Raw genomic sequence first — 20,767 nt, 5'->3', positions numbered from 1 at the left:
CTTTGGCAACTTTCTTAATTAAGTTTTGACATTTTTTCACCCGATGGCCGTCTCGATCGAAACTTTGTGAATGCAAAGTATCAACGCAGCAAGCGTTGAACTGTGCTGCCATCTTGCAACACAACAGCAGCAACGACCAAACCAAACGCTGTCATTCATCACCGCAAAGTTGGCTGTGCGCGATATCTCACATCTGTCATCGGGTTCACGTTCGCGACTGAATTATGGCCCTCCTTAATAAGTTGCTTCGTTTTCTAGTGGAAAATATATGCGCGGAATCGTTGACAAAATTCATAAATATCAACCCGCGCTGGCCCCGAGGGGTCTAAACGACAAGGTAAGCTTGCGTGCGCTTCTTCGTCATTATTCCCGCCGCAAACCGTCCGGACGAATTTCGAAATTAATCAAAACTTCAACGCCGCCAACTCCGTGGCTTGCTTTGTTCATCAAAGGCTCATAAATTTAGCATAATTCCTGTCCCCATCCGAACGACCACAGCCTACTTTGGAAGTCCGGACAGAGGTCGGTGTATTTAGTTTGGTATGTGCGGCAAAACGCCGGTAAAAACACGTGTTCCTCATGTCAAGTCACGATCTAATATAGGATGTGACTCGCGCACGGTTCCAACTCACGAACGGGCCGAGAATTGGCCAATTTGTAACCGGAATGGCAGAATAAAAACGTGGTGTTGCGGAATGTGCCAAAATTGCGCTGCTGAATGAATAAAGACGTTCTGATAACTGTCACTTCTTTCGCTGCTGTCAAAACGTTTCGCCATATGCGTTCAGTGTCACGAAAAGTAGGCATAAAAAATAATTAAATTAAACTGAAACATGGCTGATCCCCGGATAAGACAACGACAACGACGACGGATAGTTTCGTTTAATCTAATTTTCACCTGCCTTTCGAAGTTTTTTTTTTTTGCCAAAACAAACCGCTTCGTTATGGTGAAATATTATCATAAAATCGATCGACTATCATTTGCATCCGAAATTGGTAGCACCAGCATCGCACCCAGAATCCGCTTTCTTCCCGGCGGCCCAGAATTGAGCCCGGGACTTTCCCAGCTGCCTGACTGACTGGCTGGCCCCATCCCAGCGGGATCGAGCGATAATTAATTCATGCTTCGTGTCTATTTCAATATTCATTTTCCCATTGTATGTTTATAATAACATTAAATTTATACTGCCAATAAATTAGAAAATTATCATCTTTGTTTTGGGCCAGTCGCGCGAGATCGCGAGACCACCTTTCCGTCCGTCCGTCCTTCTTGTTCACGCTCCTCTGTTTCTCCTCCTCTTCCACCGAGAAATCCAAGCAGGAGCGCGCAGGTATTAATGTGGACGACCGTCGAGACGAGATAAGATTTCTTCGTTCCCCTCTCCTTTCTAACTTTTCAGGGTTCCTGGCTTGACCTGTCCACATCGTTATTGATTTTTATATTCGTTCTGCTGCTCCATTCTCGTGTTTCACATCATTAATTTATATTTATGCGCGAACTGCTCCCGCCCTGGCTCCGTTCCACGTCCATCGCATCTTGCACGCACCTCTCACGCGCCTTGACGGGACAGACCACATAGGGAACAGTTCCCGGAATTGGTTTCGTTTCCTAGGCTGCAAGTGGCAATTTAACAGTTCTCGAGTATAAATTGGAATTGGATTGACTTTTGATTAAACATGGATTGGGACTTGGAACAAAATAAAACATTCATGTATTGTTTCGCTACATCTACTTTATTACACATTTGCTTTGAATAAGCGCCTTACATTTCGCATAATAAGTTGTAAACATATAAATAAAGTTATTCGATATAATCTGTCAAACGAAACATAAAAACAACGCATCAAAATGTCACCCTTTTGTGCTGACACCAACACACACAAAACTGCTGCTGTTGGTACTTTGACGCGTTTATGTGCACTTTCTTTACTGCAAATTAGTCATAAGTTTAACTCATTACACCTTTGCACTATCACTAGATTTTTTCGAGAAAATTAATTGCCCCACAAATAACACTTAAACATTAGCTAATAAAATTTCCTCTACTTCCGTTCGTATACATTTGTTACTTTCGAGATATGATCCTTCGCTTCCTACAGTCGATCGAACGCCTTGCTGCTAGTCAAAATGTCCCGACAGAGCTTCCAAACGTGTTTCGATGCATTATCCAATGCCGTCGGTGATTTGCCCTTAAACAAATCCAAACTCGGCAGAAAATAGTGCGGACAGCGTCGATTCTGCAGACAGGAAATCAACTGCAAAAAGATTCCATTCAACCGATCGCCAATACAGTTCGCATCCCATTCGGCTTCCCGCGGGTGTTTCTCGCATTCGTACAGCAGCAGCGTCTTCAGGTGGTAGTAGGAAATCGGTGCCCCCGGCAGATCCAGATGTCGATCGCAAAGCGTTTTCAGAATACTCAAACAGCGCTTTCGGTAGCCTCCCTGGAGCAGCCGATTCTCCGCTTCGGTGAAATGCAGAATCCACGCATCTCCTTCGATGTTGGCGTTCTTACCCTGCAGGATTACGCTCTCTTTGGACAGCAGGTCGAAGCCTTCGGATTTCACCTCTGCGACCAGTGCCGGGTGGGGCCACGGAATGTGCGGAATCGGCCAGTGGGCTGCCGAGCGGGGCCAGATGCCGGTACACTTGAAGGCCGGTGTTATCTGTACGATGTAGCGCTCGCGAATCTTCAGCTTAACTTCGGTGGTGTCCGGTACTAGTTTTACCATGTCCCGGTAGGGACACTTTTCAACTGCTTGGGCGACTAGAGTGTGAAATCGGGAGCGGATTTTGCGTGCCGAAAGGTACCCGGATGCGGTTATGAACTCCACCCACAGTGACATGGACCGCTTGCGGCCGTCGCTTAGCTTCAGGACGGCCGCTCCCGGTAGGGAACCGTCGTCTACAAAGTTAAATACACCCATCTGGTTCAGGTAGAGCACCACCTCGAAGAAGGAGGGCGAGATGACCCCGAGTCCTTCGAATCTGTAAGATAAAAAAAATCAGATAAAAATCTAGGTTATGTTTTTTCCTTTGTCTGTGATAAGAATTGATTATTGCTGATAATTCAACGTAAAAATTGAGTTAAGGACGAACCAACGCAAACGGTTTGTTTATGTTTGAGGCAAAGCTGCGATCAATCCAAGCAACATGCTGACTATGACGAGAGAGAAAATATCATCGCACTCGTTTCTTCCTCTCATGAATAGCCAGCAACCATCACAGTAAGCGTGGAGATCCGACAAGTGATTCAATATCTTGTCTCTTTTGTTGTCATTTTCGGGTTCTCATTGTCAATCGTCGTGAATATATAGAGTTCACTCGGAAATATCACTGCAATGCAAATCAATGTGATTTTATGTCAGTGCCAGCTTGAAGTTTGTTGCTATCAGGATTTTTTAAATTTGATCTGCTTCGCGGTCCGTGACGATCCCAACTCAAGATATGTTTATAATTTCAAACCAGTGGTTATAGGTGTCGCTTGATGGGCTGGCACAACAACCCCGAGTATTCGGAACACAACCGGAACAGGTCCGCATTTTTACATTTTTCAATGAGAGGCATGGTAGGATTTAAAGCACTTCTAAGCACTGCTCTGATCATCGTTACCATTTTACTGAAACATATTCCGGCCATATATCCGAAACTAGTCAATTAACTCCCGCCATCCTCTTCGTTAAAAGAAAATATGAATGAAAACTAGGAGAAAAGCAAAACCGTTCCGAACCGAAATTGAACAGTTTCAAAGTTGAACCGTGCCAAAATTTAACAGGATCTGTATATAAATATACATACCCATACATATTTAAAAGTTTTCTGTTTTGCCACCCGCGATTCATTTTTTGTCGCGAACTAACACTGTCTTTAGTTTAATCTACAACAAGCACAATATTCAAGAATCAAATTAATAAACTCATGCTGTCAAAAAACAAACAAAAATGCAATATTATTTTTCAGATATGAGATCATTTGAAAAATATTTATAGAATTCTTTTTATTACAATTGGTGTTATGAAGAAGCATATTCTCTACTGAGAATAAAAATGAATGATCATACAGATTCAAAATGTACCAAACTAAAATCCGCTCAGTTACAAAACGAAGTAATAGTTGTTTATTGACAATGTTTTTAAACGGCGTGCAGCCAAACCAAATCAAGCGACGAGAAACATTTACCGCCGCAATTGCTGTGTACAAGCTATTACAGAGAATTTTTGTTATAATATGATTATCAAATACTCAAACGATTTCGTTACTTCATAATAGATAGATTATTACTTCTCACATCCACTGGTGGCCAATAACTCAATCTGAGAAAACGGCGCTTAGTTCGGTCTGATCGCACGCCGACCATATATCAATATCATACATATCAATTGAAGAAAAATCATTGATTTTATGTTTGCTATCCTCATAACATCATGCTGTCAAAATGAAGTTGATATTTCTGCTGGTTCAATCTCAGTACAGCCATACCCGAATGATCGAGAAAGATAGCAAGAAAAAAATGAGAGTGAGAGTTGACGCTAAGAGAATCATTATAACATCGCAAACTCTTTTGTAATGAACCATGCATCGTAGTTGGCTGATTCTGGTGTTGCATCATTTTGGCGTAATGTCAGTACTATGATAGTGGTGCTTATTACGGGAGTCACTCCACGGTGAAATCAGAGTGAAGTGAACAAAATCCTATTACGGGACTCACCTAAGTGGGAAAAACGTCGCTAAGTGAAATCTGCCGCGGAATCTGGGTTATTATGGGTGTCATATCAGTGAAGTGAGAACGGAAAAAGCGACTTTTCGCGTGAAATTATTTCACGACCATTTTGAACGGTGAAATGATTCCACGAAGATGCCATAAGTCTTAAAGTTAATTGATTTGTGATCTAATTGTAAATATTGGATTTATTCTTCAGCAACGAAACGAATCAGAATTTGATCCGTGCCCTAAAGCGGTCGAATTTTCTTTTTGTTTTGCCCGATGAAAAAAATGCAAACTAGTTTAGGAAATTTTCGATACCGAAAAAAACATTTTTTTGATGCCGAATGTTTTAGAAATGCAGAACACGTCAAGATCTGGTGTTATCTAAAAAAAACGGAAAAAACGACTTTCTGGGAAACAATCTCTTTTCACTTGTCCTATTCTCAATTTCACTTCACTGGCAATCTCACCCCACGGAGGTGATTTTTGTCACCTCACTTGAGGTGGAATCGGGAATAGGTCTAAAAAATTGAAGTGAGCGTGAGAGTGAAATATACTTCACCGTGAAGTGACTCCCGTAATAAGCACCAGTGACTTTCCGCAGCTCTGGTTTGAGGTGATGACGACAAAAAAATATCTTTAACATTTGAAAAATTACATAGGAGAACAGCATCAAAATGTCTCAGCATTTTTGCCATTTCTAACCACTCTAGACATTATTTAGTATTGAGTTTGTCTTTTTTTTACATTTTCACTGAGATTTTTATGATTTTTTTGAGATTTTTTATGTATCCTAACATTCAGACTTTTGAAGTAGAATACTTCTCTCAGGAAGTTCGGCTACATAGGGATGTGAAATGAAAATTTAAAACCGAAAAAAGTGAAAAATATGTCCAATTTCAAATGCTAATAAATCGGTTAGTATTCGATGGATTTCCTGCGTTCTTGTAGCAATAGATTGGAAAATCTTCTAAGATTCTTCCCAAAAGAAGATAATTGTAATTTTACTATTCACACTATTGTACTATTAAAAATAGTCAAGCCTTGTCAAAACTAAAAATTCGACCTCTGATTGGTCGTTATATGATTGCTTCCCAAGCACGGTCGACAGAATCATATACCTTGCAATTGAAAACATGCTATTTGGCCTATATAAGAGCCTGTTTTAGCCGAAGCCGCTCACAATAGTTCTATACAGCGGCAACAGCAATCGTCCTTCCTTAGCAGCAGCACTAGCCCTGTGGTTAGTCACCACGTCTCAGGAGCAGCGCGGTTCTTCTCAGCGTGTGTCGCCATGGCAGCATGAAGATTGACATCAGGAAATCCAATTTTGAAATAAAAATGCCTTTTTCAAGGCAAATAAACAAGTCATTGAAAGTTGTTTTTGACGACGCAAGCAAGCATTCTGTGTTGGATCCTAGCAGTTTAAATCTGTCGCACCCGTCTAAGTTACTGAATGTGAAATAGCTTCCACAGAGCATGTTGTCCGTGTATCTTAATTCCCCCACTGTTAGGGCAGCTCAAAGGTTGCGATTAGCAACCGATTTTGAACCGCAAAATGCCTTTTTCAAGGCAAATAAACAAATAATTGAAGGTTAATAATTTTCTGGCATCAACACAAGCGGACATTCTGTGCGGGATGCAATCAAATTCTGTTGTAGTTGTATAATTTTTACTTTATTGAGTTAACCCCCCACTGTTGGGGCAGCGCAAAGGCTGTGATCAGCATAACCGACTTTGAATAACAAACTGCCCTGTTAAAACGCATTCACAAAAGCAGTTAGTTCGACTGTGCAGAGCTAATATGAAGTCGATTCAATCAATCAGCATGAATCAGCTTGTCTATTTCGTAGCACCCCTCGGCTATAAAAGAGTGTTTCTGGGAAAACTAGCTACATTCATCAATCGGATGGTGAGCTGGATGGACCGTACACGTTGACATCAGAAGCAGCAAATATCAGCACTCAGCAGTAACAGAGGATAGCAGCGGGTTGCGCCTGTGGCTGCCTTCAAATTAAACAAATCACTTGCCCTGTTGTTGGTCACCATGTCTCAGGCCTCTGCCAGGATGAACGCCAACGCGAGCGACCGGGCGAGATTTTCGCCGTACATCAGCCGGCACTTCCTCTAATGGAAAAGTTGGATCATTTTGTTCAGAAAAATATTACTGTCGGTAATATTACAGAGCTGCGATTGCATTATATCCGATATGAAATTGAACAATTGTTCTTTTGAGGACAAATAAAACGCTTAATTTGAAGAGTTAATAGTTTTAAGTACTTTACTCCAGTAAAGCCGTGTCTAATTTTCAATGTGAAAACACCTTTCTATTGTGTTGGCCGTGCGCATTAGGCCTCTGCCAGGCTAAACGCGAAAAGCGACGCAAACCGATTCGCCCGGCCGTTGGTTAATGTACAGCCGTAAGTAGAGCTGTGTAAAAGTATTCTACTTCAACCTTGCGGTCGTGGCTTTGCAAACAACCCTCCTGTGATTTTTTTTTTTGTACCCCACTGCGATCTTTTGTGACATCGTCCGGACGTATTTGCTGTTCGCACATTTTGTTTTTTACCCTTTTGCAGTGCTACTTATTGAGGAGTAACCTGCTTCGTGCTATAGTGCTTTTTGTCTTCTCCTTCAGACTTAGTAACCTACTGCCTTTCTTATCGACCTTATCATATCCCCCTGAAAGCTATCACTCTAACAGCGTATAACATGCTATAGTCTATGATATTATCAAAGCTTTAGAACAGTGGTTATTAAGCCGCGAATTAAGCGAAATTTGTGGGAAAAAGCCTGAGAATAAACCCATACTTAAAGTCCTGTTTTGCCCCTGCGAAAATAAGAGTTGTCTGATCATCGATGTTAGAGTCCAGAGAATGTTTCCTCAGAATGACATTTTATTTTAAACAACATGCAAAATGTTTTCGTAAATGCTCTGTAAACTGCATTGCGTATTAATTTGAGTCTGATGTTTCCGTGCACAACTGGTAAAAAAAAATTTCGAGGACAAAACTGGTTAAACTAGGTTGGGTACGACTATGAATGAAGGCTGTCAAATTTGGCATTGTTAAGTTCCGAGTACGAGATATTGAAGGAACTAAATGTTGATTATATAATTGCTAAGTTTTCAGCAAAAAAAAAACTCGTAAAAATATTGAAAAAATCTCTGACTATTTTTTGTTGGGCTTTCAAAGACAAAAAAAGGTTTTTAATAAATCAAAAATGGTTTTGTTTCATTTTAGTACCCCCAACACAAGGCTTGGCCACAAGCCCCCTTGTCTGAAAAATCATATAATTTGAATGTAAGATTCGTGGAACAATACATAAAAAAATGGTTACACCACTCTTCCGAAAGAGGGAAAGGTGTAGCATACTTATACAAATACGTGAATATATGTATAACTCAAAAACGTAACTAAAGCATTTAAACTCACGCACAACATGAAATGTACGTTTACGTTTGCTGTCGTGGCTGGTGCCAGTAAATGACTCCTGGAGCATTCGTAGAATTAAGTGTTACATGAATTTAGCACAGGGGATTAAAGCTTTCTATATACCAATTCTTTATAAAAAATCAATCATTAATTTCAATCGTAAGAGCCCTTTTGGACGACCGGCATATTCCGAATTCCGATTAACACTGAAAACCCATCCAAACATTTTTCGGGGGCATGTATTATTAGTTTCAAAAATTTGGAAAAAAATCCTCCTTTCTCCATTTCGGATGTCATATACATCAAATTTCTTTTAACCCGCTCCGATTGTAGCCCACGGTTAAATGTTTTTCATTCAAGTAATATTGTTATAATTTAAAATAAAACTTACAAATTTTTGTAGGGCACACTATCCTCATTGTTACAGTAGAACTGTTTTCGCGAACGCTCTTAAGCTTACGAAACCAGTTTTATGAGAAGGTTAACCTATCCATTAAAAGCTACACACTGAATCTAGATATTTTGTAACCTGTGCGGTTACAATTTCAACATCGAGTGGAAAATTTACCTAAATTTGTGTAACGCTGCAAGAGCGTTTAATGTAAAAATAACCCTAATTTGGGTACTGCTGTAGGAGCGTGTACCCAACATGACAACTCTCGCCACTCGTGCTGATTTTCGTTCAAAATCGTTCGTTTTTTCGTTTATGAACAATATTGTCGCGTTAGTTAAATAGGATAATTTTCATGTCATGTTTGTGAATTTCCTCTAGCTGTGATAAAGTGGTGCTGGATTCAGTCTCGGCGGTGTGGTCGGCAGCCATCGTGGGATGATCAGTTTAGCCTCGATCTCATTTGTGTCCTCTGTGTTTTGCGAAGGTTGTTTCGCGGATACCTGTAAGACCAGCGAAGGTTGTTCAGCTGGCCCGTGAGTGCGAGTGCTACAGGTGTTTTGCTCGCCGGATAGGGTAGGCTGTGGTATTGGCCACCTCCGGCTAAGTGCCAAGGAGCAGGAAAACACCGACCTGCCGAGGACCATTGCAGCAGAAGCGATCGGAGGATACTTCGAGCTGCAGGAGCAGCAGAAAGCAGCTCCGGACGGCCACCATCGGCGACCTTCACCGCTACTGACAGCTAGTGGAACCGGAATAAACGGATGAATTTTTGTTTTGCTCAATTTGATTGTTTTTCTTTTATTGTTCTAGCAAAAGTCCGAAATCCGATGAAGGTGAACGCCGCCCTGTAAAATAGGGTCTGCCGGGCAAAATAAAGCAACCCGGAGTGATTAGTGATTAGGGTGACCCCTACTAATAATTCTTAGAAACGTGGAGAAAAGGCCGATCAGTAACAAGTGCGAGGTGGTCGACAGGTGGAAGCAGGTCTTCGATGAGCAAGTGGAGCAACGGAGAAGGCGGAAGAGAGTTTATCTTGGAGTACCTACAAACGAACTCTAAAGTCATTAAAAACAATAGAGTCGCAGGAAAGAACAGACTGCTGACCGAACTCTTTGAACATGGCGAAGAGGTACAGTGAAGAGGAATGATTTACAAGACCTACGAGGAAGAGAGACTACCAGAAGAATGGATAGAAGGAGTTGCATCTATAAGAACGGCGATCGGTTACAACACAGCAATCAATACCGCCAACACAACACAGCGATCAATACCGCCTACAAAGTTCTCTCACAGATCCTGTTCCGCCGTTTAACGGGTGACAACTAAAAATTTGAATTTTTTTACTATTGTGACAGCAAAAAGGTAATAAATTGTTCTATTTCTCATAAAGATACATTCAATATGAACGAAAAATGATAACCAAACCATTACGCTTGAACCATGATTTAGACAAGAAGGAAAAAGTCCTTTTCTGTCCTCTACTCTGGCCGGTCTTCCACTACCTTCCTGGTGGATTAACTATAAGGTTTGCAGAAAATTATACACAGTCGAAATCGGAAGATTTTTGCTTTCAAAATGGTTCACGGTGAACTTCTTGTCAAAATGGTTGTGTAGTTCATAGCGAACTGTACAATGCGCTTGAGTAATGCTCCTGTTTCGATGTCATTTTGAGCAGAACTGGAGCATTCATAGACAAAACAAAAAATACTGGCTTGTAGAAGAGAGATGGAGAGTTTATATATACATACTCTCATTCCTCTCTGAGCGCGTGTGTTGTGGAGAGCCTCAAAAAAATTCCAAATTTTTAGTTATCATCCGTTGTTTTCTTTAGTAAAATGATTCGTTGCTCTCAAGGGCATAATCCGATGAGCGGGCATCGAAACGAGATTTCCAGCGAAGGTAATAAACTCACAGGTTCACCAGATGACTTCAACGTTATTGCAAGAAACTTTACGAGGGTAGAGGCAATTTATACTAGACTAAAAGTGGAGGCTGGAAGTTGTTGGACTAGAAATCAAAATAAGAAACTTACGAACAACTAACATTCGCAACGGACGATGATCGAAATCGATTTTAGTAGATGAATTCGTGTACTTAGGATCCCTGGTAACCACCAACAATAACACAAATAGAAAGATCCAACGACACATTCAAGCTGAAAGTCGGGCCTACTTTGCCCTTCAGAGGACGGAAGCCGTGGGGATACCGGACGACATCTGCTCTCTTCCAGAGCCCGCAGAAACAAGAGAACCCTCTCCACCCTCGTAGTGGCGTCCATGATGTTTCCAGTTTAACCCTCAATAAGGCAACAAAATTGTTATGAAACTCCAGAAAAACTTAATAAGAAAAAACGAATATAGGGTATTTGTTCCATTATTCATCTCATTAAGTAGGTATTCACGAAGAATGCACGGATTAAACACCAAATTTTCACGAAATCATTGAACAAACAAACTAAATACGCTTACATGCTCTTATGGAATCGCCCAGCATTGGATATTCAGTAAACTTAGCTAGTTATCCTGAATTTTTCAGAACAAACCCATTTTCACAACGCTTCCATATTCATTTCAAAACTTGAATCACTGCTAAATTATTCATCTCATGACACCACTATATTCATCACACTTCCATAAATGAACGTCCACTGTAGTTGTTTACATGCAAAATTGGTAACATAAGTAACCACTGCAGTGCTTTCGGTTTATGTCAATTATTTCGGAATAATTTAACATTTTCAGTATTTTTTGGTATTAACAGAAACTGATTTGGCTACTTTTGATTATCTTCAATGCATCGAAAACAGATGAAAATACATACAGTTGAAATTTATGATTTGTAAAAATTCATCATATATATTCCTGCTAACGTTTGCGGTAAAAAAATGGACAAAAATTGCCGATTTTTCATGGGTTTATCTTTACGCGCACTGACGAAACTACTCATGCATCATCAATCATAGTAACCCATGAGTTAGCAAAAAAATTAACAGCTCTATCAGTCAAACTCTAACTGTGATGGCGAAAAAAGTGAAGCTATTCCGTTCAAAAGTGAGCGCGTTCAAAAAACGGGGCGGGGTACCGTCAAAAACGGACATCGTGCGGCACTTTGTGGACGCCCGGTATGCCCGTTCCGGCATCTACAACATCTTGACACTATTGGACAACGATCAGAGCATCGAAAGAAAGCCCGGTTCCGGGTGGTCAACGACCCTGAGCGACTAGAAGCTTCAAAGGATGCTGAAGAGAGGGAGACCGAGGGAAAAGTGGCTAAATCGCTGCGTGCACTTGGTCGAGAGGTTGGTGCGTGCGGTAGCGGCAGTCCCGTCCACTGGTCTCGGAGCTGCAGGCAATGACGCAGCGACAGCGGTTGAAAAAGATGGCCAAGTCCCCAGCGATGTTCCCGGCGAATCGCGACGTGGCAGTGGTGATGGACGACAACTCTATCTCACCCTGGATGGCAACGAATAGCAGGGCACTCCGATATTTAACCTTCCCCATGAAGGAAGTGAGCTCCGAGGTGAAATTTATTTCACACACCAAGTGCCCAAAGAAGGTGCTGCTGTGGCTGACAATCAGCGAGAAGCGGGTGTCAAAACCGCTCTTCTTTCGCTCTGGGCTGGCCGTGAACGGGGGAATTGATAGTACGAGGTGCCTGCCAGAAGTTGCGTCGTTCATCAAAGAATAGGGCGAAGACACGGTGTTCTGGCCAGATTTGGCGTCGTCCCACAACTCGAAGCGATCGTTGGAGGAGATGGAGCGGCTGAAAATCGATGTGGTACCGATGTAGACGAATCCGCCCAACGTCTTTCAGCTGCGTCCCATCGAGAATTTCTGGACAACCTTAAGAGCCAGTTCGCGAGAGGCGCAACCGCATGTTGTTTTGATGTTCTCCGATTGGGCTGAAATTTTCAGCGTTTGTTTGTCTATTCAAAGTAGGATGTTTTGCAAAATTTCAATTTTTTTCATTGAGGTTAAGTGGGGTAAAACGGCTCTTGGAAATGATATGTCCAAAAACGTCCAAATACTAAAAAGTGCAATAGCTCCTGCTAGACTTGATGGATTTTCCTGAAAAATTGTGGTATTATTCTACACTAAGAGTACTTCAAAACGTTTGGTCTCAATATATGGCAATGAGGTAAATTGACGAAAAAAACGCATTTTTTTTTTTAAAATTGTCAATTTTCAGGGTCATCCTACTCTTCTCAACATCGCTAGAAAAAATATCTGAATATGGCGTTTTGTAGAGCAACTTAAGAGCTTTAATGTCATGTATAAGCCAAGTTTGCCAAATGGGGTAAAACGGCCCTAGAAGGTTTTTTTTTTTCAAAAAACCGTCAAAATCAATAAAATCACTATAGTTCCTGCTAGACTTAATAGATTTTATTGAAAATTTGGATTATCACTGTACCTTACCAGAACTACCTACTTTACCAGAAGATACGCAATTTGGGATAAAACGTTCCTTGAAGTTTTTTTTTTCGAAAAAAGCCGTCAAAATCACCAAAACTGCAAGATTTTGGGTTAGACTTGATAGATTTACTGAAAATGTAGATTATTACTCTAAGTTAATACGAACTTCACGGCGAGATGACTAAGGGGCCATCCACATACCACGTGGACAGGTTTTTGACGATTTTTACCCCCCCACGCCGTGGACAAATGCCCATATAAATTCTTTTTTTTGGACATTACAACCGTGGACATTACACAACCCCCTCCCCCCCCCCCCCCCCAGGCTGTCCATGTGGTATGTGGATGGCCCCTGATATGAACTTAAGGGCAAGATGATTCCAGAGTGTTGGCCAAAAAATCATATTACTCTGGTTGCTGTTGTATCAATGAAAATGAACAATTATTTAAAAAAATCACGAATTCGAACACTAATGCTTTACAATTTATACTCATGATGTTCTTCAACTTTGTAGATTCATCGGCTTAATCAGTCCGTGTATAGAAGCAAAAACGATTTTTTGTTTCTTAAACCGACAGTTTCGGAGACTTTATTTGAAATAAAGTTCGCAACCGTCATATCGATAATATCTTTCACCTTGTTTGATGCTTTTTTTGAAGTCAAGGAAAACTTTAGTCCTTTTTAGTCGATTTCCAAAAGATGCATCTGGATATTATGTCAAATAAAAGCTCTGTAGTCTTTTTATGAAATGCTAACTTCGGGTTCTGGACCTTTTCTGTAGAGAAAATAGCCCCCCGAAAATCGCCAAGTATTTTTCAAGAAACTTTTTTTTTTCGTTATGTAAATCTATTTGTCACTTTTGTCATCTTGCCCTCAAGTTCGTATTAACTTGAAGTAATAATCTAAATTCTCAGTAAATCTATCAAGTCTAACCCAAGTTCTTGCAGTTTTTATAATTTTGACGGCTTTTTTCGAAAAAAAAATCTTCGAGGAACGTTTAACCCCAAATTGCGTACCTTCTGGTAAAGTAGGTAGTCCTGGTAAGGTACAGTGATAATCCAAATTTTCAATAAAATCTATCAAGTCTAGCATAAACTATAGTGATTTTAGTGATTATGACGGTTTTTTGAAAAAATCCTTCTAGGGCCATTTTACCCCATTTGGCACACTTAGCTTATACATGACATCAAAGCTCTTGAGTTGCTCTACAAAACGCCATATTTAGATATTTTTTCTAGCGATGTTGAGAAGAGTAGGATGACCCTGAAAATTGACAATTTTTAAAAGAAAAATGCGTTTTTTCGTCAATTTACCTCATTGCCATATATTGTGACCATGCGTTTTGAAGTACTCTTAGTGTAGAATAATACCACAAATTTTCACAAAACTCCATCAAGTCTAGCAGGAGTTATTGCACTTTTTAGTGTTTGGACGTTTTTGGACATAGCATTTTCAATGGCCGTTTTACCCCACTTAACCTCAATGAAAAAAATTGAAATTTTGCAAAACTTCCTACCTTGAATAAACAAACAAACGCTGAAAATTTCAGCCCAATCGGAGAACATCAAAACAACGTCCCTCAGAAAGGCGGTTGCGGCTCTCGCGAACTAGCTCTTAAAGCCCAAGATCTATTCCAGCAATTTTGTCGCGAAAACGGAGGAAGAATTAATAAAAAAAACAAAGAAAGAGCTTAAAAACATGGCTACACGCATGTTTTCGTCCGCCATGGCGAATGTTCCGGTTAACTGCCGGAAGGCCGCTCGCAAGGGTGTAGATTTTTTTTGCAGATAAGTATTTTCTTATCTGCAAAAAAAAAAAACTACGCCCTTGCGAGCGGCCTTCCGGCAGTTAACCGGAACATTCGCCATGGCGGACGAAATTACCATCAATGGGAAATTTATCCAACTCAATTATCTGTCTTAGTTTTTTTTTTCATCACTAGCTGAAAAAAGGCCATTTTTTACCGCAAACGTTAGTAATAGCAGATCTGTGCCAAAAAAAAGGAAAGAGGAAAGCCAGCATAAGACAGAGAAATAGAACCCGTACCGTAAGTAGGTGTTGGTGTGTAAGGACAAGAGAACTCACAAAAGAGCGCGAGGTGAACGGTAAGTGAAAGCAGCGGATCAACGGAAGTAAGAGGAAGGCGAGTTAATCTTAGAGTGCCTACAAACGATGACAGTATCTTAGTTCCCGATATCAGCAAACAAGAAATTGAATCACTAAAGAACGATAAGGCCGCAGGCAAGGACAGACTGCTAGGTGAACTCTACGAACATGGTAAAGAGGCACTTGTAACGGCAATTTCCAGTATTTGAGAGGGAGAGAGACTACCGGAAAAATGAACCACACATCACGTTACTTCAAGGCAGCGTATGATACAGTCGATCGAGATTCCTCCTGCACATTGTTAAGCGTTGCTCTTGAGGGTGTAATCCGACGAGCGGGCATGATCAGTAAAGGTAGTCAACTCATAGGCTTCGTAGACGGCCTCGATGGTATTCCGAGAAACTCGTCTACGCCAGGCTTAAAGTGGAGGCTAGGAGAGTTGGACTAGAAATCAATGCGTAGAATACCAAGTATATGAAAGAGAGAGGCCTAAATGCAATCACCATTCGCCTCCCGACCCATGGACGGTGATCACGGACGGGAGTAAAATTTTGGTTGTTGAGTTCGCATACTTGTAGGAAAATCCAACAACGCATTTAAGCTAGAAATCCGGGTTTGCAATCCCGGGAACGATTTTCCGTGAAATATTTTTTACCGGAATTGATATGCTGTATTTTACGAAGCAAATAGTGTCGTTCTTCGTGACTGTTTTTTCTACTAAGCACATATTTACTTGAATTTAAAAAAATCTTTGAAATTCTTGGATCACACTAAAATGTTGGTATGAACAAACTACAGCACAAACTATTCTTCCCAACGCGGACTAGTCCTTGGAATTTTCAGGAGAAGTGAGACTGATATGTATTCGATTGAGTAAAGACTTCTTGAATAGTTAAACCCAATTTACAAGTCATTTTTCGTGTAACTTTTGATGGAAGGATTCCATTTCTTTTTTATGATTGGAACTTCATAATAGAATTGTCAAGTTAGCAATGAATTTTATCTATGATCAATGTTGAAAAAATGATTTTTTAAACACGTGAATCAATTCGACTTGAAACAAATATTTCAATAACACAAAATAAGTGTAATTTTGTGAGTCTGAAACAATTTTTGGAGACTTAAAGACGCTAAATCTCACTTCCTTTTCTGCAAGTATTTGCAACAAAAACCAAGACAAAATTCTAATGTGAACTAGAAGATGTTATGTTTTTTCTAAACCGTTTTTCAAGCGAATTGATAACAACATGAAAAAGATTTTTCGTTACCTTTTATTAATAAACTTAAATTCAAATTTTATATTCGCAAACGATTTTTTTCCTATTCCCGGTTTCCGGAATTTCGCAAACCCTACTGGAACTCGGGCCTACTTCGCCATTCGCAGGACGACAATCGCGAGGAAGCCGGACGTCATTGCGGTAAAATTTGTTTTCTTCTAGAACCCCCCCGGGAACCAAAAACTGGGGGGGCGCACGAGGGTTGAGACGTTTAGGGAATTGACAACCAGTAACTCAGGATCGAGTGAAATGGAGGAAAATTCTTGATACGGCAAGAAAAAATTAGCGTTTTCACAGGGACCGCATTACCTATTTACAAGTCTTGCGCTTTTGAAAATTCGAAGTGGTGGCTCAAAGTCGTCCATTTCAACAATCGGCTCAACAATAATAAGGCGGGAAATGATCCCAAAAAAGGCAAAAAATGTTGGTTTGTTATAAAACTTCAGAAAAAAATAATTATGTTTTTTTTTAACTTATTAGTTTTGATTTCAAATTATTTTCGAAAGGGGTTTAATCCTTAAATTTAATTTTGATTATTTTTTAATTTTGTTCACCAATTTGTTTCATTTGTTCTGATGAAATCTTAATTGATGTTGATAATTTTCGCTAGTGAACGCGCTGTTATGCAGTATTTCGAACCCTCCATTCCAAATAGTTTCCCTTCTTTGGTTTCGCCCCGATGAAATATCAAAACACTCACTTAACCTTATTTCCTCGTTTTTTTTTAGTTGCTCACTGATGGCGACCGTTGAATTTAATTATTTTGAGATTGTTATACCCAAATAATAATTTAAGGTTTGCTGTATTCTCTTTTAACAATTTTCATAGCCAGTTTATTCTCTGTTACGAGTCCGATTTTTGATTTCCTCTTTCCGCATTTTCGATTTCCGATTTGTAATATCCGATTTGTGATTTTAGAATTCAGGATTCTGATATCTGACTCCTAGTTTCTGCTTTCGGATTTCTGTTTCTGATTATTAATTTACTATTTATAATTTTTGATTGCAGTTTTCCAAAACAACTTCAGATTTTTGAAACCTCTGATATTTGATATTTGATTTGTGACTTTCGATTTATAATTGCAAATTTCAGGATTTTTTTGGATTGCAGAATTTTTGGTTTGCTTTTGGAATGCTGTTCTATAATTTTCGGTTTCTGATTTTCAATTTCTATTGTCTAATTTTGAAATATAAGTTCTGACTTCTAATTTCACATTTCTGCTTTCGAACTGCTGTTTCTGATTACTAGTTTATCATTGATATCTCATTTCTTTAATTCTAACCAATGCAAATTGCACAATGAGAATGTAATGCTTGTCCCAAGCACCATTCATCTGATTCGCCTCGACCCATCACGGAGTGCAACTACGGGCAGTCTACCAAAGCTAAGCTAAGCTATCTCATTCCTTTTGTTCTGATTTTAAATTGCTGACTCCTGATCCTGAATTAGAAACTAATTGATTTCAAAATCAACTCAAAAATCAGGAATCGAAGAACTGAAATCAGATATCAGCAATTGTCTAGTAATCGAAACAGAGAAGGTTCGAAAAAAAATTTGATGCAAACTTGTAACATCGAAGAGCTGCTGAAGACGATGATTATACCACCCAAGGCGTTGATTATCCTTTCTAAGAACATTTCCGTATTTGCGTGATACTTTTGTTTCCGAACCCATATATTCGGAATTGTTTTGCGAACCTAGCCCAGAATAATGATAATCGTAAATTAGAAGGTAAGTAAAGCAAAGCCTTGATGCTACATTTCGATTCGGAACTCCACCTTCTGTTTATTATACACAGACTTCACAGTTAACTGTTAAGTGTGCAGGACAATTGCGGGGCTAGCGCTGTGCTCCTACTGACAAAAAGAGTATTTCTCAAGCCAAGACTCGAACATAGGACAACTGGCTTGTTAGGCCAGCATCGTACCTCGAAAGCAGCTGAGAGGCCTTATTAATTAGAAGGTAGTAGAGAACAATTAATATTATAACTTTATAACTCTTGATTGCTATCAATAAGAAAGTTTAAGCGCACCGCTAATTTTGTTACCGAAAAAAACAACTGCCATAGAAGCAAAATTTCTTGTGCGAAATCGACACGACTTTACGGACAATCCCAAAGGATTACCTTTGGACATTGCATTATTGTTGCGCTTGGAAAAAATTCATTCAATAGGTGTACAATACAACCCTGAGTGAACTTAAACTTTCATTCAACTTCAACGAACTTTAAGAGGTTTTTATACTGTGTTAGGATATTTGTTTCTATTATTTTCTGCCCCTTTCTTCAAAAAGTTTTGGCTGATTTTCTACTCATAATTGACCGAATTTGATAGTTTAGAGGAGGTAAAAGTCGTAACGATGCTTCCGTAGGTGAACTTGTGGAAGAACCACAGCTAAAGGAACTTAGAAACACTAGCGGGGAAAGAAGACCCTGCTAAGATTGGCTCTAGTGAGAGTCGGCCTAAAATCCTAGCTTTACTTAAATTTACTTTCGCCTGTTAATAGTAACGATTGTTTCAGAAAATGCTCGCTGATTTGAACACTAGCATGAAAAATAACCGCTGTAAATCACGTTTCACGAGAACTACAAAAACTATGCCAGTGACAGAGCTTTCATTCTCCTTTTTTCACTCCTGCGCCTGCTGCGTTTTAGAGGTTTATATTTTGAGAGCTCGGAAGACATATAGTAATAATTGCCTTTATAACACAAATCATGCACTGGTTTCCACTTCCCAGAACCAATACGGTCAACCTCACCTTCCATTGCACTCCACCAGGCTGGAGATGAAGCGTGGTTCCTGCACTTCAACCTCTCGCAGTACCTCCTGTACGATTTTGCAAATTTCCCGAATCACCCGGGCAATGTTTCCCATCCGCATCTGGACCTTCTCGGCGTAGTACTTATTGATTTGGAAAATGGTCTTCGATTGGACTGCAATCATCTCCGGTGGTACCAACATTCTGCCAACGTCCGCCGGCTGCTCCACCACCCGTCGTCGTCACCGGACCGAAACCGAAAATACAACAAATCCGATTTAGCACACACCGTCTAGCCGACGCGTAACCGGACTGGACCGAGACCGTGGCCTGCCGGAAGATCTCAACCTGCTGTCGTCGTCGTCGTCGTCGTCGTGCCTGGCAGTGCCGGAAAACTGTGGCACATGTTCCGCCTACCGCCTACGCAAACACGCACACACCGGACCGGGTACCGGAGACCGGACGATCACTTCACCGGGTCAAGCTAAAAAAAACCTTAATTTTCAACCCGTTTCCCAACGGAAAAACTCCGGAACGAACGCAACAGCGTAGCCGCCGCAACGAGATACGGAAGATGATTCGGACACGGTTGGAGAAAAACAAATGAAAGATACACTCCTTCCATAGTACACACCAGAGAACACATGCGTCCGAGCGCTTTCTTGCACATTTCTCGAGCGGTGTGGCCCACGTACACCGGGACACATACACACCGACATCCACGCGATTCACTCCCAACCGAAGCAGGTTAGGTTCGCGCTCTCGCATTGAAACGGAGGGGGGCTGCACATTTTGCCCGCGCTTGTAAAATAACCCACACTCGTGCTGACATCGCGTCCGTCCCCTCCTACGCCCCTCTCCAACCTAGAACGAAAATGCAAACAGTGGAAGGAGGAGAAGGCCGCCTTAAAACAAACATAAAATCACTTGATTTATGACTGCAGCAGCAACATAGCTTACAATTTACTCTTCGTTTGCTTCCCAGCAGCATACATTTGTTGTTTTTTTTTTTACATTCGCAACCACAAGGCAGGACCACGTGCTGCTCCGGGCTGTGTATGTGTGTGCTAGCTGTATCGATTTCCCAGTGCTCGACGGGTGGTGGCGCCGGTGTCGTCACTCGACCGCAAAACAAACGGACTGCTTGCTTGTGTGTGTTTGTGAAGAGGCGTGGTTTGCGAGTACACACAATCACCAAGGTGACCTACTAGTACTACTATTGCTGATGATGATGGTGGGGTTCAGAGCTACCAAAATTGGTAACCGTTTGACACAGCGAAACCAGCGCCTGCTGGGCTTGCAAGCGACGATGTTTTGGTGTATAGAAGAATGTGGTATGGCCATAAAAAATGAGGTTGGGGGAAATTAATTTATGAGTATGATTTTCACAGCTTATATCTTGCTTTATGGGGCTATAAAGCATACTTTAGTAGATACATGGTAGGATGGAACGAGTGAGGTAGGTAGCAAATTGCTTATTTCTTTTTCGTGGACAAATGACAACACAGTTTTTTTTTTGAAGTAGAATACTTCTCTCAGGAAGTTCGGCTACATAGGGATGTGAAATGAAAATCTAAAACCGAAAAAAGTGATAAATATGTCCAATTTCAAATGTTAATAAATCGGCTAGTTTTCGATGGATTCCCTTCGGTTTTGCAGCAATCGATTAGAAAATCTTTT

The 20,767-nt window shown here is 40.6% G+C and overlaps 1 protein-coding gene across 1 annotated transcript; it reads right to left on the bottom strand.

The window, feature by feature from the left end:
• Positions 1–1,713: 1,713 nt before the first annotated feature.
• LOC129717594 (protein mab-21-like) lies at positions 1,714–19,728 on the bottom strand. Its single transcript, XM_055667608.1, has 2 exons — positions 19,088–19,728; positions 1,714–2,989 (listed from the first exon to the last, which is right to left on the bottom strand). Exons 1-2 carry the CDS (start codon positions 19,288–19,290, stop codon positions 2,095–2,097), a joined length of 1,098 nt encoding a protein of 365 aa, XP_055523583.1. The 5' UTR covers positions 19,291–19,728; the 3' UTR covers positions 1,714–2,094.
• Between the last annotated feature and the right edge of the window lie 1,039 nt (positions 19,729–20,767).

This window comes from Wyeomyia smithii, chromosome 1, assembly GCF_029784165.1.
Source record: "Wyeomyia smithii strain HCP4-BCI-WySm-NY-G18 chromosome 1, ASM2978416v1, whole genome shotgun sequence".
Lineage (NCBI taxonomy): Eukaryota > Metazoa > Arthropoda > Insecta > Diptera > Culicidae > Wyeomyia > Wyeomyia smithii.
This window is presented reverse-complemented; position numbering and strand designations above follow the sequence as displayed.